The 23,830-nt window shown below is 42.1% G+C and overlaps 1 protein-coding gene across 1 annotated transcript in view; it reads right to left on the bottom strand.

The window, feature by feature from the left end:
• The window catches only part of KMT2C (lysine methyltransferase 2C), a 260,224-nt gene that overhangs the window by 162,615 nt on the left and 73,779 nt on the right, over positions 1-23,830 (bottom strand). Inside the window, exons 2-3 of the mRNA XM_081101731.1 lie at positions 23,113-23,201; positions 1,066-1,207 (exon numbers count right to left, since the gene is read on the bottom strand). Coding sequence (XP_080957857.1) covers positions 1,066-1,207; positions 23,113-23,201 — 231 coding nt within the window. The remainder of the gene's footprint in view (positions 1-1,065; positions 1,208-23,112; positions 23,202-23,830) is intronic.

Genomic DNA, 23,830 nt, shown 5'->3' with positions numbered 1-23,830 from the left:
GCACGAGGAAACATGTTGGTGTTTTCCTTCAAAATGATCTCTCTCCCAGGCATTTACCCAAATGAAATAAAAACCCTATGTTCACATCAAAACCTAGAAGAGACTATTTACACCAATTTTATTCATAATTGCCAACAAAAGGAAACTGCCCAAATACTCTTTATTAAGAAATCCATAAAAAACTGTGGTAGGCAACTCCATAAAACAGAACCCTACTCAGCAATAAAAACAACTACAACTTATGTAACCTCACAGATAAACTGGAACTGTTCTGTTTTTTGTTTGTTTTGTTTTTTGTTGTTGTTGTTTTATTCATTTCAGAGAGGAAGGGAGAGGGAAGAGAGAGATAGAAACATTAATGATGTGAGAGAATCATTGATCGGCTGCTTCCTGCACACTCCTCCCTGGGGTTGAGCCCACAACCCAGGCATGTGCCCTTGATCGGAATCGAACCCGGGACCCTTCAGTCCACAGGCCAATGCTCTATCCACTGAGCCAAACCAGCTAGGGCTGGAACTGTTCTTTACCTTCTGGTGGCAGGCGTTATAGGACTGTACATATCTGAAGTAACTAGAAAATTAAATGCCACAGATTGCAGAGATATGAAAATATGATGACTTTTTAAAAAAATCAATCAAAACTGTAAGTTTCAAATTCTTTCAAAATTAAATTCAATAAAGAATTATGAAGTCTGAGCCTTAAGTTAAGGGACACCATCTTAAAAGCAAAATATAATGTACAATCAATAGGAAAAAAAGTATCAATCCAATAGAATGCAGAAAAAAGCCCTGCCTTCGTTTAATTAACTCACTCTAATACCTTGGCAGGGCCAGACCAAATGATTTCCCAGGCCTCATATGGCTCTTGGGCCAGACGTTACCCACCTCTGCGCTAAAGTATCGCTTGGTTCTACACCTGAGCACACAGACACCCCTCCCCCCAACTACACAGCGAGGAAGCAGCCTGAAATGTAAAGCTACTAAATAATAAAATTCCATCCAGGTTCACATCCTAAGCTGTGCTCTCCTGTTGCTCATCTCCAACCAGCTGCATTCATCCTCTAACCTGATTTTGGCTTCCACACCAACTGAGACCAGGGAGCTCGCTGACTCTTCAGACACAGAGCGCTGCAGGGCTGGGGCCAGGCGCTTGCTGCCATCCGCCTCCACCTCAGCATCCTCTTCTGCAGACTGTTCTTTGATTTCTGCTGCATAGTGAACAAGAAAATAGAGAGTCATTTTTGTATTTACATTCATCTTCGGTGAATTTACCTATAAGCACATGTCATAAAGAAAAAAGGATAATACAATGACAATACTTCACTAACAGAGAAAAAGTTTATGTACATGATTAATGGCATGGCTTATATATTTATTCTCTACTGCAAAATGATAATCAAATAATGTAAAACAAGCCATACTTTTTCCTTGTCCTCAAATTACAATTCACTCTAAGAAGTTTTCTCCTAGTAGCAACTGTTATAAACCTGATGTTCAGGATTACAGCAGTTCCTCTACAGAACAAATGTATTTCAAAGTAACTCATTAAAAAAATACTTTCTTTGCAATTCATAAATTGAGCTTATGGTCAATTTGAAACAATCATTATGCCCTCTAATAATCAGCCACTCTAAAAGCTAAATAATTGAAAAAAACACACCTTCACTCTATTGCCTTTTCAACTACCCTCAAGACTCCACCCCAAGCACCTCACATGTACGTACTTTCTAAGGAGGCAACGTAACTGCTGCAAGGATTTTCTAACACAATCACCCTTCATATCATTCTTCTCTGCAAACAGAATTCTTGGCTTAGGCCTCTAATTTCACTCAGATCTCTCTGCACCCCTACACACATACACACACCCCTCACAGTCCCTCAAGCTCCTCCTCTCTGCCTGTCCTCCTTTCACCACCAAACTTTACGAAACGGGCCTCTGGAGTGACTGCACCCATGCTCCGCACCAGCAACCGGCCTCTCCACCACCCAGGGCAGCAGAACCAACAATCGGAAATTCACCTGACACCAACGACTGCCTCCTCCTCAGCGAGATGCTCTTCTGCCTTTGTAAGCACCGGGACGACAGATTACCATAGGCTCTGGTGTCATAAAGAACTGGTCACAGGCCTGGCCAGCGTGGCTCAGTGGTTGAGCATAGACTTAGGAATCAGAAGGTCACGGTTTGATTCCCAGTCAGAGCACATGCCTGGGTTGCCGGCTCGGTCCCCAGTGTGGTGTGTACAGGAGGCAGCTGATCAATAATTCTTTCTTACCATTGATGTTTCTATCTCTCTCTCCCCCTCCTTTCCTCTCTCTGAAGTCAATAAAAACATTTAGAAAGAAATGATCTGGTCCCAGGTACCAGCTCTACCAACTACTAACTATAGGTACAGTCATCTGTCTCAGCCTCGATCTACTTGCCCATAAGTTAGAAGATGCTAACAAAGAGGAACTGGTCTAACATCTGTCCCTGCAGCTGGTTTCTCTCAGACCTCAAAATGTGGGTACCGCCCTCTCTGCATGTGCTCTTCTGTGAGGCACTTCATTACTATCCAGGCCTCAACAGTCTCCTCTGGACTTAATGATTCCTAAATCAACATCTCTGACCGTTTCCTCTCCTGAGTTCCGGATCCAATTTCCACTGCACACGAGACACACCCAGCAGCTGGAATACTGACCCTCACACCACATTTGAGCTCTAATTTCTGGGTTAGCACTTCAATCTGAGTCCCCTACCTTCGGGACCATCAGAGTCCTCTAGGTTAAAAATGAATGTTAGGGAAATATTTTGACAAATGAATAATTTGGAGAACTACTAATTGTTTTGTTAGAAAAAGGACAAATAATTATAAATCCTGTCAAATAATAAAATTAATGATAAGATGAGGCATCAAACAGATGGCTTTGTTTTTCCTATTTAAAAGAACATGTTTCTTTTTAAAATTGAAAGAGAAAAGTCAGTCATAAATTACATTTTTGTGGAGCCTATCAATCATGGCACCTACCCTGCCTACCCCAGCCACAAAATGGATGTAAAGTACCTAAGACCAAATCTACCAACATAAAGTGCACTCCATCAAAAGTTATAAAAAGATCTCTAAATTTTACTATATTAAAATTTTTAATTTATATACAACAAGCCCTCCCATGGACAAAATGAAAAATATGCACAGATTGGAAGAAAATAAATGTAATCTGTATCCCCTAAACGGTATTTAAATCCAGAGTAAGTAAGGTATTCCACAGATGAATAAGGCACATAACCAATAGAAAAATGGACAAAGGCCGTAGCCGGTTTGGCTCAGTGGATAGAGCGTCGGCCTGTGGACTGAAGGGTCCCGGGCTCGATTCCGGGCAAGGGCATGTACCTTGGTTGCGGGCACATCCCCAGTGGGGGGGTGCAGGAGGCAGCTGATCGATATTTCTCTCTCATCGATGTTTCTGGCTCTCTATCCCTCTCCTTTCCTCTCTGTGAAAAATCAATAAAATATATTTAAAAAAGAAAAATGGACAAAGGACAAAACCCATACTTCATTCCCATACACTATATTTCCAAAGGGTTTTTTTGTTTTTTAATAATATTTTTTATTGATTTCAGAGAGGGAGAGAGAGAGATAGAAACATCAATGATGAGAATCACTTAATGAGCCGGCCCCTGCACATCCCCCACTGTGGATCCAGCCAGCAACCTGGGCATGCGCCCCGAAGACCAAGAGTCAAACTGTGACCTCTGGGTTCATAGGTCGATGCTCAACCACTGAGCAACACCAGCCGGTCTCCCAGTGTTTTTTTGCAGCCAAGCTTGACAAGTTCTCACCATCAGAAAATGACCAGAAGTGACCATGCAGCTTCTACCTCCCCTGAAAGGGCTAATCGTTCCCCCCTTTCCCATGCACTATAACATGGACATATCAGCCACCTCGGTGTCGCACCCAAGGTGAGAGCAACGTACCACGGGAAGACAGAGACACAAGATGGAAGGAACCTGGGACCACAGACTACCAGAGGGAGCAAAGATGCCCCATCAGTCGGGACCTCTCATCTCAGACATATTACACAAGAGAAAGTTGTTTTGTTTAAGCCATTGGGGTCTCTATCACAGCAGTTTAACCCATGTCCTAACTAACACAGAAACTGGTATCAGGAGTGGGGAAATGCCACAACAAAAACTTCAAATAGGTGGTTTGGTGACCAGGCAATGAGAACAGTGACACTGGAGTTTAGAAATCAAATGACTCTTCTTATGCTGTATCAAAATATGTGACAGATCTCTCACCTGCAATGACATGGAAAGTAGACTGGGTATCTACAGAGCCTGCAGATTTAGGGAAAAGCATCTAGAAAGAGCCAGGATTTGTATTGCCGGCCCTCAGTCCTTTTACAACCAAAGATACAAAGCAATACAGACCTGCTAGAGAGTCTCTCTGTCCATTACATATAAAGTCTCAAACAATGACCACATGTAAAATCCCCATATGGGAGCATTTCACTTCTACTCAGAGATGCCCAGAGCATGCATGGGATACGCTTTTCTGGCACCATTTCTATTACTAGATAAGGAGAAAGAGTCACAGTTCAGAGAAGAGATGAGAAATATAAACGAGGAAGAAGAAGACTGTCTCAGAAGCTTGTAGGATTGACCCCAAGGGACCAGGGTCACAGGCCATTACCGTTCTAAGAGCAGCTCCGTTTAGCCTCCACCCCTAACCTAGTCCCTACTCAGTACCACTCACAGCCTCTAGTCAGAATTTTTCTTCCCCTCAAAAAGAAAGTACATAATAACACTTTTAACTTTTGTAGTGTTGTGTTGTTTGTTTTTTTATTTGCTTACAACTAAAAAGAAGCAAGTAGGAGGACAGTGTGTCTGTCTGTCTCTCTCTCAAATTAGACCTAAAAGGAAGCGGGCAAGGTTAAACTTAATGGTAGGTTGGTAGTTTTCAAGTACACAACCTTCTGAAATTAGGTTCACTACATTTAACAGGGAAGAAAAACAGATTCTTAACTATAGGCTTTTTCCCCCTTAGAAATGGGAGCAGGAAGGAATAAGCCTGGTCCACAGAGAGAACATAAGGCAGGCTCCAGGGGTCCATCCTGTTCTCTCTCTTCCCTCTGCCCATGACCCTAACCCGCATACACTAAAGAAACAGCAAGGACTGTGAGTTTGGTTTTACTTTTGGTTTGGTCCTTTGTCTTTAAGGAGTAAGGAAGACTCTTATACCTACTTCTTAGAGAGCTGTTCCAGGCACAAAATAGAAAAAGAAAAAGGTACCAATAAAGAACCAATCTTTGTTAACTGTCGCTCTTCATCTAGTGGAATAAGCTGGGTCTTACTGTCCATCAGCGTCAAGGCAGGACAACTACATACGTGTTTGTGTCCCTCTCTTCTCCTGGCCTGAGTCTTCAGAAGATGTCAGAGTGTGTCAGCAAGATGTGGAACACAGTGCTCTGGATGAAAGGACTATCAACCAGTGGCAACGCAAGAAACAGTTCTGACGCCGGTTGCCAGTTATCAGTTTATTATTGAAAATGCACTCTTGAACACCATCCTGGGCTGGTGCCTAAAGCAAGGCACTACACCCCTGGGGTGCTTGGAGGGGGTGATTTTATCCTCAGCCCCTACCAGTGCTTAATCTGGAACCACTAGATGGCACATGTGGTTCAACTACACTAAAGAACCCATCAGAGAGGGGGTTCCTAAGAGAAGTTGACAGCCAGGGCCTGTCACTCAAAAGACACTGCTTTGTGCTGGGCAATTCTTTGGGGAAACAAATGTACATGGGATATGATGGTAAACCTGATCTAAAGTCTGCCATTCCACCTCTGACAACTGTTACTTAATCCAAAATAGTTGGTTTTATGACAAAAATATAATTTAAATGAATAGCAAAGGCTATTTGTTGGGGTAGTTAAAATCAAAGTCTTGGAATTGAATGGTCCAGAATTTGCATCCTAGCTGAGTCATTTGCTAGCAATGTGACATTGATAAGTTACTTAACCGCATCTCAAGTTCAGTGTGCTAATCATTTAAAAGGCAGCTAACTACTCATCTGGTGTGGCTCAGTGGTTGAACATCAACCTATGAACCAAGAGGTCGTGGTTTGATTCCCAGTCAGGGCACATGCCCTGGTTGCAGGCTCAATCCCCAGGGGGGGTTTGCAGGAGGCAGCTGATCAATGAGTGTCATCATTGATGTTTCTATCTCTCTCTTCCTCTCCCTTCCTCTCTAAAATCAATAAAAATATATTTTAAAAAATAAAATAAAAGGTAACTAATTAATACCCTCTAGTATAAAACTGTCTTTAGGATCAGAAAAGATAATACATGCAAAGACCTACTCCCCTGCCTGAAGTACACAGTAAGTGTGGGTATGTGATTGCTATTCCAATTATCCACATTCACACACGCTATTCTAACTATGTATTAACTTTCCCATCTAGTTGGACAATACCCCCCCGACATCGAACACATGACATCAGATCCCACATTATGAAACTGTGTTGTGAGAATAGGAATGAAAACTTATTCAGCACCTCCTGGCCTCGTGCTAGGGAGTTAATAAATCACTTCTTTAGAACGATTTTTCACCAAACAAAATAACTATTGACATACATTCTATTCAAATGGTAGCCAGTACAAAAACAGAATCGGGATCCTTATCTGTAAGGAGTCTAGTCAGGGGACAGCAAATGGTAATGCCAAGACACAGTAATTGTCGAGGTGGAAGTACGAGGTGTAATGAGGTAAGGGAAGAGATGAGGAGTGCAGCTGAGAAAGGAATGAGCAGCAGCCCAGCTAAGAGTTCTCTCACTCCACCCACCCTTTTAAATAATAATATCTGACATAATATCCTTATCTAAAAGATAAAAAAACTAAAGTTTGAAAGAAGAATAAGAAGCTCAGATCACTGGGTAACAGCAAGCAAAGCTGAGAGTCAAAGCCAGAGGGCGCTCTTTCCACCAGCACACAAGACAACAGGGTACTGAGGCACCTGGCACAGCAGCTGGCTGGAGTGCAGGAGCTCTACGGCTAGATTCATGATAAAGCGAAATGTTCACTTTCTACTAAGGCTGTGTGACTGAGGAACATTTGTTGAATATGAGATGATATCTGAAAATACAGAGTTTTTCTCTATTTTTTAAGCACTACTGAATAAGATTGTAGAGAAAACACCTCACAGCCAAGTTCACAGAAATAAAACATTTTGATTTGGGACAATGATGAAATTATTTCCCTTAAAGGTTAATCTATTTGAAAGGGCTATATGTGTCCTATGAATATATTCAGCACACTCACCAACATGACAGCATGACAGACTACAAGATGTCAAAAATAGCCCAGCACCCTATTATGGCTTCCCTCATTAGCACACAGTACATGCCCTCAAAGCACCATATCTTTTAATGAATTTCTAAAGTGCATTTAATCAAGTGTTCTTAGATCTTGGAGAGAGAAATTGCATCTTTATCTTTACTAACCTTTGAGATTTGGAGTTCTAAACAGCCGTTTCATTATGAATGTGCACACAAGCAGAGCTGGTATAGCCATAACTGTGTCTCGACACTAGCAGGAAGCAGGTAATTCCTTATCACATTCAGTGTTTACAGATATCTTAAAATATCATTTACCCTCATCTCTACTTCTAAATTACAGTATTGTTAAATTAGATTTTATAATTTATGGGCAATTAAAAAATCACATTACAAAATTACAAATTTGGTTTTTACTATTTTGATCTTATTTCTATATATAAAAGCCTAAGTGACCGTTACAACCAGTCACTATGACACACACTGACCACCAGGGGGCAGACACTCAATGCAGGAGCTGCCCCTGGTGGTCAGTGTGCTCCCACAGCCAACTTCCCATGGCCAGCCAACCTCCTGCGGTCCCTCCCCCTGGCCAACCCCAATCACTGGCCAGGCCGAGGGACCCCACCAGTGCACGAATTCGTGTACTGGGCCTCTAGTTAAATATAATTATCTTTGCAGTCTAAAGGGGTTAATGGCACAGAAAGCATCCAATTCATAGGAGACAGCACTTGCACTGGACTGCGCTCTATGAAAACAGGCACCAAATCTGTTTTCAAACCAGAGTCTATCACAAAACCTGGATGACATTCAATACTTGTTAAACTCATTATATACCATGTAATACAAACCATGCAGATAAATATTATACACATATAAAGACTTACAAAAAGCACAGAGAAAGATACAAAAAATATTTTAAATTGGCTAGTATTTACTAATTACATTAGTCAACACTAGCAAGTTTTTCTAGTAATCCAAACAATATGCTGGCTTCTATTAAGTAGAATAAAAATTATTTTTCTCTCCTAACTCCCTTTACTTCCACAGAATGACAATACTTTTCATGCTTCTTTTCTACTAAGACTACAGAAGAAAATACGTCTAAGAAATTGTGCGAGTGTGTCCTTTCCTTCTTTTGAATAGCAGTAGACAAAAAAAAGTTGGCGTTTCAACAGTTCCACTTTCTGGATGTGTTTATATCTTACTGAATCTAGCATATCTGCTGCAATCAAAATGTTAGCACTACTGCAGAAACAGAAAAAGAATTAGCACTACCATAGAAACAGAAAAATGAAAAGATAAAAAAGCAAATATTTCATTTATCCTACCCTTTATTCACTAAACTACATAAAATATTGATGCTGATTATTAGTATAAAGTAGCCACTTATTTTCACAGAGCACTGAAAGACTTTTAAATGTAGGAACTAAAAATCTATATATATAAAAGCCTAAGCAACCGTTCGACCATTCAACCAGTAGCTATGATGCACACTGACCACCAGGGGGCAGACGCTCAATGCACAGGCATGGAAACATGGAACAGACTGATGAATCTCAGAGGGAAGGAAGGGGGTAAAGAGGAAGGAAGGAAGAGATTAACCAAAGGTCTTATATGCATATATACTAGCGGCCCAGAGCACGGATTCATGCACCGGTGGGGTCCCTTGGCCTGGCCTGTGGGGATTGGGCCAAAACGGGCAATCCAACATCCCCCAAGGGGTCCCAGATTGCGAGAGGACATAGACCAGGCTGAGGGACCCCCAGGGCCGCTAGTAAATACATAAAAAGGTGGCCCTGTTGGTGTGGGTCAGTGGTTGAACGTCAATCCATGAACCAGGAGGTCACCAATTCGATTCTCTGTCAAGGCACATGTCCGGGTTGTAGGCTCAATTCCCAGTAGGGGGCTTGCAGGAGGGAACCAATCGCTGTTTCTCTCTTTCCATCCTTTTCCCTTCCTATCTCTCTAAAATCAATAAAAACATTTGAAAAAATAAATGAATGAATGAAAATGTGACCCTAACTGGTCTGGGCCTGCGGACTGAAGGGTCCCAGGTTCGAGTCCAGTCTAGAGCATGTACCTTGATTGTGGGTACATTCCCAGTGGGGGGCAGGAGGCAGCTGACCGATGTTTCTCTCTCATCGATGTTTCTAATTCTCTATCCCTCTCCCTTCCTCTCTGTAAAAAATCAATAAAATGTATTTTTTTTTAAATGTGAAAGATTGGTTTTCTCTAAGACGTAAAACTTTTTTGGGGGGGCACTTTTTTTCCTTTTTTTTTTAGTCCTCATCCGAGGAAATGCTTTGTAATGGCTTTTAGAGACACAGGAAGGGAGAGGGGAAAAGGGAGAGGGATAAGGGGGGGGGGGGGGGGGGGGACGACAGACAAACATTGATGCAAGAGTAAAACATCAATTGATTGCCTCCTGCACTTGCCCTGCCCAGGGATGGAGACAACACTTAACCAACTGAGCCACATGGGCCCGGGGTAGATCTTAACACTTATAGCTACTTATTCTCTTTATTAGAGGCCCAGTGCATGAAAGTCATGCACTGGGGGGGGGGAGGGGGGGGAGCACGCCTCAGCCCAGCCTGCACCCTCTTGCAGTCCGGGACCCCTCAGGGGATGTCCTGCTAGCTTAGGCCCGATCCCCCCAGAGATCGGGCCTAAGCAGGCAGTCAGACATCCCTCTCGCTAGAAGGCCTAGGACAGTGGTCGGCAAACTCATTAGTCAACAGAGCCAAATATCAATAGTACAACGATTGAAATTTCTTTTGAGAGCCAAATTTTTTAAACTTAAACTATATAGGTAGGTACATTGTTATTAACTTAATTAGGGTACTCCTAAGGCTTAGGAAGAGCCACACTCAAGGGGCCAAAGAGCCGCATGTGGCTCGCAAGCCGCAGTTTGCCAACCACGGGCCTAGGATAATCTGTCTAGAATACAGGACAGAGGTCCAAAAAGAATTAAAAAATTACAAAAAGAGGATAAATGGCAACAAACACAGTGATACAGTATGATGAGCATTTAATTAGAAAGAATGGTACAAAAGCAGTATGAGAATATATAATAGCTGAGAATGTCCAAAAACAAATGAAGACTTCAAGAAACCTCAAATACCAAAATGAAAAAAGTATACCAAACCAACACAATATAAAAAAACTATAAATTAATAACAAAAACAAAAAAGAAAATCTGCACAAATACTTAGAAATTTTAAAGACTCTCTCAAGCCCTGACAAATCAAAGGGGAGATCAGAGCTACAAGTGAAAACCACTCAGAAAATAAAGCTAATAAGAATAATATCCAAACTGAAAGGAAAACACCGTAAGTCATATTAAGAGAAAAAACTCACCAGCCTTAAGCAATTTATTTTTTCGTTCAGTAATTAAAGAAAATGAATGAACCAAACATTACTCCATAAGCTGAAAAGGACATCCACAAAAATTTCTACAGCTCACATGATACAAACAGTGAGTTTAGCAAGATTGCAGAGTACAAGGCAAACATACAAAAATAAATCATAGCTTTATAATCGGAAAGCAGTTTTTAAAAGTGTATTATTTCTGCCCTAGCCGGTTTGGCTCAGTGGATAGAGCGTCAGCCTGTGGACGGAAGGTTTGATTCCAGTCAAGGGAACATACCCATGTTGTGGGCTCAATCAATGATCAGGAGGCAACTGATCAATGATTCTCTCTCATCATTGATGTTTCTCTCTCTCTCTCTCTCCCTCTCCATTCCTCTCTGAAATCAATAAAAATATATATTTTTTAAAAAGTGTATCATTTCTGCCTGGCCAGTGTGGCTCAATGGTATTAACTCATGAACCAAGAGGTCATGATTTGATTCCTGGTCATGGCATATGCCCAGGTTGTAGGCTTAATCCCCAGTAAGAAGCATGCAGGAGGCAGCCAATCGATGATTCTCTCTCATCATTGATGTTTCTGTCTCTTTCTCCCTCTCCCTTCCCTTCCTCTCTGAAATTAAAAAAAGTATTTTTTAAGACCAATGAGCTTCTAGCCAGATTAACTAAGAAAAAAAGAGGATACAAATTATTAACATCGAAAATTAAAGAGGGTACATCACTACAGACCCCATGGACATTAGAATAATAATAAAGAAATACTATGAACAATTCTATGCCTATAATTTGAAAACCTAGATGAAAAGGACCAATTACTTGTAATTGTAATTGTAAGACATAATTTGCCAATACTCATCACAAGAAAGACACACTCTGAATAGGATTATATCTGTTAAAGAAATTGAATCAATAATTAATATCTTCCAAAACAGAAAGTGCCAAGCTCAGATGGTTTCACTGGTGAATTCTACCAAACACTGAAGGAAGATTTTATACCAATTCTGTACAATGTCTTATGGAAGATAGAAGCAGAGGAACTACTTCCTAACTCATTCTATGAAGCCAGTATACCCTAATACCAAAAAGAAACGAAGATTTTACAAGAAAAAAACAAAACAAAAAACTACATAACAATATCTCTCATGAACATAAATGCAAAAATCCTCAACAAAATATTAGCAAATCAAATTCAACAAAGTATAAAATGAATTATACACCATGACCAAGTGGGATTTGTCCCAAGTATGCAAGGCTGGTTCAATATTAGAAAATCAACTACTGACGCCAAAACCGGTTTGGCTCAGTGGATAGAGCGTCGGCCTGCGGACTGAAAGGTCGCAGGTTCGATTCCGGTCAAGGGCATGTACCTGGGTTGCGGGCACATCCCCAGTGGGAGATGTGCAGGAGGCAGCTGATGGATGTTTCTCTCTCATTGATGTTTCTAGCTTTCTATCTCTCTCCCTTCCTCTCTGTGAAAAATCAATAAAATATATTTAAAAAAAAAAAAAAGAAAATCAACTACTGTAATCCACTGCATCAATAGGCTAAAATGAAAAATCACAGCATCATATCAACAGATGCAGAAAAAACATTTGCTAAACTATTGATGATACACACACACACACACACACACACACACACACCCTCAGTAAACTAGGAATAAAGGGGAACTTCATCAACTTGATAAAGAATTACTACAAAAAAGAAACCTAGAGCCAACATTATATTTAATGGTGAGAAACTAGCAGCTTTCCTAGTAAGATCAGAAGGAAGGACGGATGATTCAACACCCCTTTTCAATAATGTACTGGAAGTTTTGGCTACTGCAATAAGACAGAAAGGGAAATAAAAGGCATACTGGCTGGGAAGAAGGAAATAAAGCTGTCTTTGTTTGCAGAACATTTCTGTAGGAAATCTGAAAGAATTAACAAAAAACCTCCTGGAACTAATAAGCTATTATAGAAAGGTTTCAGGATACAAAGGTTAATATACAAAAGTCAATCACTTTCTAATATACCAGCAAAAAACAAGTGGAAACTTAAATTTAAAAAATATATACCATTAACAGTAGCACCTCCCCCTCAAAATGAAATACCATTCCACCTTCATGGATTGGAAGACTCAATATTGTCAGGATGTCAGTTCCTCCCTATTTAAACTATATATCAGTGCAATACTAATTAAAATCCCAGCAAGTTATTTTGTGGGTATCGACAAAGTGATTCTAAAGTTTATATAGAAACCCAGAATAGCCAACACAAGGTTGAGGAAGACCAAGGTGAGAGGACTGACACTACCTGATGCCAAAACCTCTATGAAGCTACACAGTGGTACTGATGAGAATTAGACAAGCAGATCAATGGAACAACATGGACAGCCCAGAACCAGACCTACTAAATAAAGCTGACGGATCTCCGAGAAAGGAGCAAAGGCAACACAATGGAGAAAAGATGGTCTTTTCAACAAATAGTGCTGGACATCTATGCACACAAAAATGAATCTAGACACAGACCTCACCCTTCATAGAAATTAACTCAAAATGAATCAGAGACCCAACTATAAAAGGCAAACCTGTAAATCTCTTAGAAGATAACAAGGAGAAAATCTCTATGACCTTGGATATGGCAAGGAAATTTTAGATACAACACCAAAGGCATGATACTTAAAAGAAGTAACTGATAAATTAGACTTCATTAAAATTAAAAATTTCTGCTCTGTGAAATACAATGCCAAGGGAAATAGGAGAAAATATTTGCAAAAGACATATCTGATAAAGGACTGTTATGCAAAATATAAAAGAACTCTTAAAACTCCACAATAAGGGAAAAAAAACTTGATTTAAAAATAGGCCAAAGACTTTTAAAGACACCTCACCAGAGAAGACATACAGGTGGCAAATAAGCATATGAAAATATGTCCTTTTCTTTACTATTCTCCTTGTCCTGTGTGTTCACTAAGAAAACTGGGTAAAGACCACATTATATATGTTATCAGGGAAATGTAAATTAAAAAATAAGACACCACTACATACCTATTAGAATGGCCAAACCCAGAACATTGACAACCCCAAGTGCTGACGAGAATGTGGAGCAACAGGAACTCTCCCTCACTGCTGGTGGGAATGCAACATGGTATGACCATTTGGAGACAGTTTGGTGGTTTTTTCAAAACTAAACACACTCTCACCATATGATCCAGCAATCACACTCCTTGGTATTTATCCAAAGGAGCTGAAAACTTATGTCCACAAAAAAACCTGCACACAAATGTTTATAGCAGCTTTAATTCATAACTGCCAGAACTTGGAAGCAACCAAGATGGCCTTCAGTAGGTGATGGATAAACAAACTGTTGTATATACATACAACAGAATATTATTCATCAATAAAAAGAAATAAGCTATCAAGCTATGAAAAGAACCTTAAATGCATATTACTAACTGAAAGGAGCCAATCTGAAAAGTCTATGGAGACAGTAAAAAGAACAGTGGCTGCCAGGGGTCAGAGGAGAGGAAGGGATAAAGTAGGCAGAACAGAGGACTTTTTTTTTTTAGTATATTTTTATTGATTTCAGAGAGGAAGGGAGAGGGAGCGAGAGATAGAAACAACAATGTTGAGAGAGAATCATTGATCAGCTGCCTCCTGCACACCCCCTACTGGGGATCGAGCCGGCAACCCAGGCATGTGCCCCTGACCATAACTGAACCGGGACCCTTCAGTCCACAGACTGATGCTCTATCCACTAAGCCAAACTGTCTAGGGCAGAACAGAGGACTTTAGGGCAGTAAAACTACCTGCAAAACACTATAATGATGGATACCTGTCACTGTATATTTGTGCAAATCCACAGAACGTACAACACCAAGAATGAACCTTAGAATAAACTATAGACTTAGGGTAATAATGATGTGTCAACAGAGGTTCAACTCTAACAAATGTATTATGCTGGTGGGGGGTATTGATGATTGAGGAGGCTATGCATTGTGTAGAGGTAAGAGGTATATGAGGAATCTCTGCACCTTCCACTCAAGATTACTGTGAACCATTAACTGCTCTAAAAACTATAGTCTATTTAAAAAATTAAGCTAAGGTTAAACAAAGTATCAATGTGAGCGGGTGTTCATAAGCATGTGTATACACTCACATCTACGTATTTACTAGTATATCACTAAAACAAAATAACTATTTCTCTACACAAAAACACAACATGATATTCATCCTCAGAGCCTAGATTTTTATATCTAATCCTATTCTCCCCACTAAAAAGAACTAGGAGTCTTGGTGTATAAAGAATGAGGGATGGGCCTGAAAAAATGCTGTTACCAAAGAGCAATGCTTGCACATTTTGAGATGATATCAAAAAAGACTCAGAAGCCAATTGAAAAGAGACTCCCACTAGCTACACTCTGACAATTTGAATAAAATTATAATTAGCTAAATCATAATTAACCAATTATAACTAAAACAAGTTTATGAAGCCCTAATTACATAATGATTCTCAAAGAAAAGTGGAATTCCTATTCTTAAGTAACTAGCACTGCATCCAAGTTTTTGTATTCATAAAGGAAAGTACAGAGACTGGTAACAGCCACCACCTCCAATAGGAAGACTGGATTTTCTTACCAATTAAACATAACAAATTGATCCATGGGATGGATATCTTGCTACTTTCCCCATAACCACTAGTAAGACAGCATTCTCAACACTCACACCCCACACATCCCCTATAGAGTGCTCATTTTCATAAATACTCTTCTATTACTACAAATCATTAAAGAAATGTGTCAAGACATGGATTTTACAGGAATAAGAGGCCTTCCAATAAACCCAGGGCCTTGAGACATGCAGAGAAGTTCAAGCCTTGCAGCCAACTTGTGCATGTTTTCAAACTGACTGGAAATGTACGGACTCTTCCCTTTGCTTGGGTTTCTTTGTAGGTTGGTAGTTTTAACAATTGTCCTTTGTCCTTTTCTTTACTATTCTCCTTGTCCTGTGTGTTCACTAAAAGAACTGGGCACAGGCCAAGGACAAAGACAGAGTAAAAACTAATGCATTTGGCTTTATTTAACTTTAGTATAAAAGGCCAGGATGAGAAACAGATCATCCTGCGGCTGTTAAAATCTTTCACTAAACTGTATTTGCCTTGACATCCCATAGGAGATAGTGTGAGGAGATAAGTTTATTTGTGAGGCTTCAGGTAAGAAAAAAATTAGGTTCCGGAATATTAGTTTTGTGGTGATGTTCCAAGCACAGAAGACAGAAGTGAAATGCCTGAGAAAGGACTATACTTGGTGCACTCTGAGAATAGCAAGGAGACCAATGTGGGTGTGGCCCAGGGAGCAAGAGTGGAAGATGTGGTTGGACAGGCAGGTTAACAGAGCGTGAAGATCACGGTAGAGACTTTGGATTTTATTTTAAACTAGAGGCCCGGTGCACAAAAATTTGTGCACTTGGGGGGGGGGGGGCCTCAGCCCGGCCTGTGCCCTCTCACAGTCTGGGACCCCTCGGGAGATAACGACCTGCTGGCTTAGGCCTGCTCCCGAGTGGCAGGGGGCAGGCCCAATCCCTAGGTGCAGCCCCTGGTTGGGCTCAGAGCAGGGCCGATTGGGGAGTTGGGGCGCTGCGCCCTGTCATGCACAGAGCAGGGCAGATCGGGAGGTTGCGATGCCACCCTCAGTCATGCTCAGGGTAGGGCCGATTGGGGGGTTGGGGCGCTGCCCCCTGTCACTCACAGAGCAGGGCCAATCAGGGGGTTGGGGCGCTGCCCCCTGTCACTCACAGAGCAGGGCCCATCAGTGGGGTTGGGGCTCCGTACCCTGTCACGCACAGAGCAGGGTCGATCAAGGATTGGGGAGCTCCCCCCCGTCACTCACACAGTAGGGCCGATAGGGGAGTTGGGGCACAGCCCACTGTCACACACAGAGCAGGGCGGATCAAGGGATGGGGCGCCACACCCTGTCACACTCAGGGCAGGGCCGATGAGGAGGTTATGGCTCCACCCCGTCACACACAGAGCAGGCCTGTGGGGGGGGGTGGGGGGGGCACCCTCTATCACCCACAGAGCAGGGCCGATCAGGGGGTTGGGGCGCCGCACCCTGTCACACACACAGCCGCAGGGCGATCAGGGGGTTGGGGAGCTCCCCTCTATCAGGCACAGAGCAGGGCTGATCAGGGGGTTGGGGGGCCTTCCCGTCATGAACAGAGCAGGGCAGATAGGGAGGTTGTGGCCCCGCCCCCTGTCACACACAGAGCAGCAGGGCGATCAGGGGGTTTGGGCGCTGCCCCATCACATTGATCCCGGTGCCGGGAGACCTCGCGGCTCCACTGATCCCGGTGCTGGGAGGCATATTACCCTTTTACTATATAGGATAGAGGCCTGGTGAATGGGTGGGGGCCGGCTGGTTTGCCCTGAAGGGTGTCCTGGATCAGGTTGGGGGTCCCACTGGTGTGCCTGGCCAGCCTGGATGAGGGGATGATGGCTGTTTGCATCTGGTCACACACCCTTTAGGGTGGGGGTCCCCACTGGGGTGCCTGGCCAATCTGGGTGAGGGGCTGAGGGCCATTTTCAGGCTGGCAGGTGACTGAAGCTCCCAACCTGTCCTTTTTTCCTTTTTTTTTTTTTTTTTTTTAAATATATTTTATTGAGTTTTTACAGAGAGGAAAGGGGAGAGATAGAGAGATAGAAACATCGATGAGAGAGAAACATCCATCAGCTGCCTCCTGCACACTCCCCACTGGGGATGTGCCCGCAACTAAGGTACATGCCCTTGACCGGAATCGAACCCGGGACCCTTCAGTCCGCAGGCTGACGCTCTATCCACTGAGCCAAACCGGTTTTGGCTCCTTTTTTTTTATTCTGGGCCAGCTTTAGCTCTGAGGCTCGGCTCCAGCTAAGAGACCTCTGCTGCTGAAAGCAGGTTTCTGGCCTTTGTTTACCTTCTGTATTTGAAACAATGTTGCGGTCCTGCTGGCTGAAGCCCGGGGTTTTGTTTAGCTTCTATATTTGTTACAATGTTGCTTAGAGTGCAGCTGAGAGGCTGGCAAGACAGGCGGGGAAGCTTGGCTTCCTCCCTCACTGAAGCAGGCAAGCCTCCCTGTTCGCATCAGCTGCCTGGCTGCCGTCCGCCATCTTGGCTGGCAGTTAATTTGCATATCGCCCTGATTAGCCAATGGGAAGGGTAGCGGATGTACGGCTAATTACCATGTTTCTCTTTTATTAGATAGGATATCACTGGAAGCTTTAGATGGTTGACAGAAGAGAAAGAGAAGACTCTTACTTTGGGTTTGAAAAGATCACTCTGGCTATTATGTGAAGAACAAGACTAGATTGGGGCTATAGTAAAAGCTGTGAGAGCAGTTAGGAAGTTCTTACAACCCTCCACGTGAGAAGTGGTGATGGCAAGTACTGGAGGGGCAGCAGTGAAGGAGGTGACAGTGTTGTAACTAAGGCTATATTGTGAAAGTAAAACCCAGAGGACTTTCCAATGGGCTTCATACAGTAATCATATACTGCCTAACAACGCACAAGAGAAATGCGTGCGTAGGCAACATCTTCACTGTGTGAGCTCACGGAGTGCACCTACACCAACCTGGGGGGTGGAGCCTACTACTGTAACTGTATGTGCATACTTTCATTCGACCGACGGCACAGTAGGTGTGTTCACATCACGTCACCCCAACATGCGAGTAATTGTTGCACTACAACATTATGATGGCCCTGACATCACTAAACAATAGGAATTTTTCAGCTACAGTATAATATTATGAGACCACCGTTGTATGTGCCATGTATCATTGTCAAAAACACTGTTATGTGGCCCATGATTGTATTTTTATTTCTTAAGATTTTTTAATTGATTTTTAGGAGGAGGAAGGGAGGGGGGGAGAGATTTGAGGAGAGAGAGAGATCAATGTAAGAGCAGAACATCAATCCAGTCCGGCCAGTGTGCTCAGTGGTTAAGCATGGACCCATGCATCAAGAGGTCACCTGTTTGATTCCTGGTCAGGGCACATGCCTGGGTTGCAGGCTTGATCCCCAGCGGGGTACATGCAGGAAACAGCCAAAAGATGTTGATGTTTCTCATCAATGTTTCTATTTCTCTCTCCCTCTCCCTTCCTCACTCTCTAAAATCAATAAAAGCAAATAAAAATTAAAAGAAAAACACGATCTGGCTACGTCCTGCACTCCCCCTACCAAGGATCAAGCTCACAACCCAGGAATATGCCCTGACTGGGAATCAAACCAGCCCCCTCTTGGTGCAGGGGACAATGCTCAACCAACTGAGTCATACCCTGCCATGGCTCCATTATAATCGTTTTTAATTTTCCATTGATTTTTTTAGAAAGAGTAGAAGGGAGTGGGGGAGGGGGGAGAAAGAGAGAGAGAGAAAGACAGATAGACAGACACATCAATTGGTTGCCTCTTGCACACACCCCAACCAGGCCTAGGGATCGAACACAACCCTTCGGTCCCTAGGCCAAAGCTCTAATCATGGAGCCATGCCCTGGCTGGTTTGGCTCAGTGGATAGAGCATCAGCCTGCAGACTGAAGGGTCCCAGGTTCGATTCCAGACAAGGGCACATGACTGGTTTGTGGGTTCGATCCCCAGTAGAGGGCATGCAGAACCCTCTCTGAAATCAATAAAAAATGTTTAATCATGGGACCACCATAATCTTATGGGACCACTGTTGTTATGTGCTGTCAGTCACTGACCAAAACACTGTTATGTGGCCCATGACTATATGTTTAGCCTGAATAACACATGATGTCACTTACTGAGGTGGAAACACTGAGAGAGAAGGTTTTGGGATGATAATAAATAGTTCCACAGAGGACACATTAACTTTGAGATCTTCTTTACACATATTAAAGATGGTAAGGCCCTGGACGGTTTGGCTCAGCGGATAGAGTGTTGGCCTGCAGACTGAAGGTTCCCAGGTTCGATTTCGGTCAAGGGCACATGCCTGGGTTTGTGGGCTCGATCCCCAGTGGGGGACATGCAGGAGGCAGTGGGTCAGTGATTCTCTCTCATCATTGATGCGTCTCTCTCCCTCTCCCTTCCTCTCTCTGAAATCAATAAAAAAAAAAATTTTTTTTAAAGAGAGGTAAAAAGGAAGCTAAAGATATAGGTTGTGTTTGAAGCAAGAAAAGAGGTGATAATATAATTTTTAGAGTCACCAGCATATAGATAATATTTAAAGTAACTGAAATGAATGAGACCGCCTAATGTATGGGAGAATGAGCAAAACAGAGTGAAGAGAGACCAGAGAGGAAGGAAGAAGGTAAGAGGATGTGGTATCCTGAAAGTCTTGGGGTGTGTGGGTTTTGGTGGGTTTTTTTAATTGTTTTCAAAGAAGAAGGGAGAGGGAGAGATAGAAACATCAAGAGGAGAGAAAGCATCATTGATCAGCTGCCTCCTGCATGCTCCCTACTTGGGATCGAGTTCAAACCCCTGGCATGTGCCCTGACTGGGAATCTAACCGAGACCTCCTGGTTCATGGGTCAATGCTCAACCACTGTACCACACTAGCCAGTCTTTTTTTTTTTTTTAAAGGTCCAATCCTGAAGGTGGCTAGCTTCAGGAAACAGTACTGCGTAGTGAAGGTGAGCGTGGCAATATGACATCCTTGGTGACATTGACAAAAACAATGTCAGCAGAGTAGGAGGAAGAAAACCTGACAGAAGTGGGTTCATGAGAAAATGGTCAAAAATAAGTTGCAGCAATGTTTGCTATAAAAAATGAGCAAAGAAGCAATATAGAAGCTGAAAAGGGACGTTTGATCAAGGGAAGGTATTTGTGCTCAAATGCTCATGGTAATGACCCCCCGGGAGAAGAATTCATGATGCCAAGGAAAACTGAAGGTCCGTAACAAATGCAAGGGGACAGACTCCAGGACACAAGTGTAAGATCGGCCTTACCCATTCTGGCAACAGGGGCGGTGGAATGTATAGGTAGAGATGCAAGCAGGAAAGACTTGACAGGAGTGAATGTGGAATTTCTTTCCTGGTTGCTTCTATTTTTTTCCATTGAAGTAATAAGCAAGATGATGGATTGAAGAATGAAAACAATGGGAGGACATGTTAGAAGGTTGAAGAAGAGTGAAGGCGGTTCAAGAATCATCACTGATAACAGGAGAAAGAATGTCTAAGTAAAAGCGGGATGAGGGGAGGGCAGCAATCATGACCTTCTTGTGATTTGAGGTCATAAATTTAAAATGAAACTAGTTGGCAAGTTTATGGTGTTTTCCTGTCGAAAAATGCAGAATGTGGGTTTTGTTATGAAGGCAAAGCAGTGGGAGAAACGGCAAAGGAGTTGAGGGTACGTAAGAGAATGACTACAGGGATGGGTCAGAGCATCTGACCTGGAAAAGGATGGTAACAAACCGTGTTGGTAAGATCACCGGATTGGAGAACTCGACATGGCTGGTGTGGACATTAGGAGACAGTGAGCTGGGAAAAGAAGAGGCAGTATTTACAGGGAACAATTGTTGAAAGTGAGATTTTGGAAGTGAAACAGTGATACAATGGCAAAGGCAAAAGCATGACCCTAAGAAGAAGTGGCTGGGATGGGCTGGAGAATAAGATATTTTAGGGCAGAGGTTCTCAACCTGTGGGTAGCGACCCCTTTGGGGGTCAAACGACCCTTTCACAGGGGTCGCCTAAGACCATGAGAAAACATATATAATTACATATTGTTTTTGTGATTAATCACTATGCTTTAATTATGTTCAATTTGTAACAATGAAATTGGGGGTCACCACAATATGAGGAATGTATTAAGGGGTCGCGGCATTAGGAAAGTTGAGAACCACTGTTTTATGGCATCAAGGAGCTAAGGGTCTGGGTATTGAATAGATTATAAAAATTGGCAACAGGAGCCCTGACCAGCGGGCTCAGTTAGTTGGGCATTGCCCTGAGCACTGAAAGGTTGCCAGTTCGATTCTGGGTGAAGGCACATGCCCAGTTTGCAGACTCAACCCCCAGAAGGGCAGCTGTCCATGTTTCTCTCTCATTGATGTTTCTATCTCTCTCTCCATCTCCCTTTCTCTCTCTCTGAAATCAGTAAAAACATATGTTTTTAAATCGGCAATGGGAGCCCTAGCTCGTTTGGCTCAGTGGATAGAGCGTCGGCCTGCAGACTGAAAGGTCCCGGGTTCGATTCCGGTCAAGGGCACCTGCATGGGTTGTGAGTTCTATCCCCAGTGTGGGGCTTGTAGGAGGCAGCTGATCAAGGATTATCTCTCATCACTGATGTTTCTATATCTCTCTTCCTCTCTGAAATCAATAAAAAATTAAATAAAAATTAAAAAATTAAATAAAATTGGCAATGGGAAAAGCAGAGGAGAGTAGGAAGGCAGGTGCTCAAGTGTCAGAGAATGCGGGTGAGTTCTCAGAAGGCTGCTAATCAGTGCAACCCGAGGGACCTGTGGGCCATTCTGAAATGTCACTTAGAACTTTGAAGATTTTCACCTAGGAAATAACTGTATACAGTACAGAAAAAATTAAATTAAGGGGGAAAAGTCATACAAAAAATAACTGGAAAACTTATATAAATCCAAGTTTAAAGTAATATGGTGATAAATGTCCACCAAAAAGTGAAATGCAGAATTCTGATCATCCAAGCTTCCCTTGTGTCACTCTACCTAACCAGACCCTGCTGGAAAAAGAGATGAGAATTGCAGAATATTTGAAAGCTTTCCAAGAATTGTAACTATATAGTAGCAACACATTTGACACCAAAAATATTGTATGGAAAATTATAATTTAAAAGATATAGCACTTTTTAACTTTTCTCTAAAAACTGCATGACATTCTATAAGCATCAAGAAGGCATTCAATTTCAGAGAAAAAGCCTGACACTGTATCTAAATTCTATTCAACGGCTGCTAAAAACATTGCCAGTGAGAGACCATCTCACACAAACATCGTCTGAATACAGCATGGAATCTCATCCCTTTGACAACTTATAAAACCACCAACCTTGTGTAAATTTTGGAAACTACTTTGGGCAAGCTACTCTATTCTACCTTTTGCAGACACCTAACAGTCCAGCAGACAGACTAGAATATATTTGGTCTCTTGTAACCTAGCACTGCACAATATTACTACGGAACTTTTACTCCCCCCACCACACACAATAACACCATCAGCTTTAAACAAACACTACAGGTTCATAACCCAGAAATATACTACGAGCTGTCATCCTAGTAGCCTAGACTTACTCTTTATTCCAGTTTTAATTTCCTTTAATAAAACATTTCTCTACAGATATTAAATAATTTCTACTAAATCAGGACTGTAGGGAAAAAAAGAGTAATCCGTTTTTTCACTTCATCGTGACTTCTCAAATTATTTCAGTACAGAAAATTTCAGAAATCAGTATACAGACAAATGCTAATTGTGCAAATTATTACGTGCATTTTCATTAAGTTCCAATACCTGTTTCCACAATATTTTCTGTTTCTGCTGTCTCCAGACCATCCATGCTGTCCTCATCTTCCACTGTAGTTTTTCCTCTACTTCGAGGCCTACAAAGAAATAAATATATATGTATAGTTAAATATTAAATTTTAAGGCTCAGAATTAAACTCAATGTAAAGCACCAATTGTAGGTACACAAAATAAACATTTCTAACATTTTACTATATTAAATAGTAATATAATACTTTACAGTCATTTCCCCCTCAAATTCTGATGTGCCTTTCACCTGCATGTGAGGACAGGCCCTGATTACTAAGTCTGTGCCATCATAACTCACTTTCTCAATTACTCTGCATTTTAGGCTTTGTCTCTGGTTTAGCTAATCTTCTGATGCTGCCCTCTGTCTACAGTCTTGGTCTTTGATCACCCAGTGCAGTGGTTCTCAACCTTCCTAATGCCGCGACCCTTTAATACAGTTCCTCATGTTGTGGTGACCCCCCAACCATAAAATTATTTTCATTGCTACTTCATAACTGTAATTTTGCTACTGTAAACAATATGTAATTACTATATATGTGTTTTCCGATGGTCTTAGGCGACCCCTGTGAAGGGGTCGTGACCCACAGGTTGAGAACTGCTGACCTAATGGGTTCCTTTCAAAGTTCATACACCAGGTTATACCACTACATCTAATATTAAGGAGTGATGCCCAGACAGATGTATTTTTAAGAAAGCA

The sequence above is a fragment of the Myotis nattereri genome (genome assembly GCF_964212035.1).
Source record: "Myotis nattereri genome assembly, chromosome: 11".
In the NCBI taxonomy this organism is placed as follows: Eukaryota; Metazoa; Chordata; class Mammalia; order Chiroptera; family Vespertilionidae; genus Myotis; species Myotis nattereri.
The sequence above is the reverse complement of the archived record's forward strand: the minus strand, read 5'-3'. Positions and strand labels throughout refer to the sequence as shown.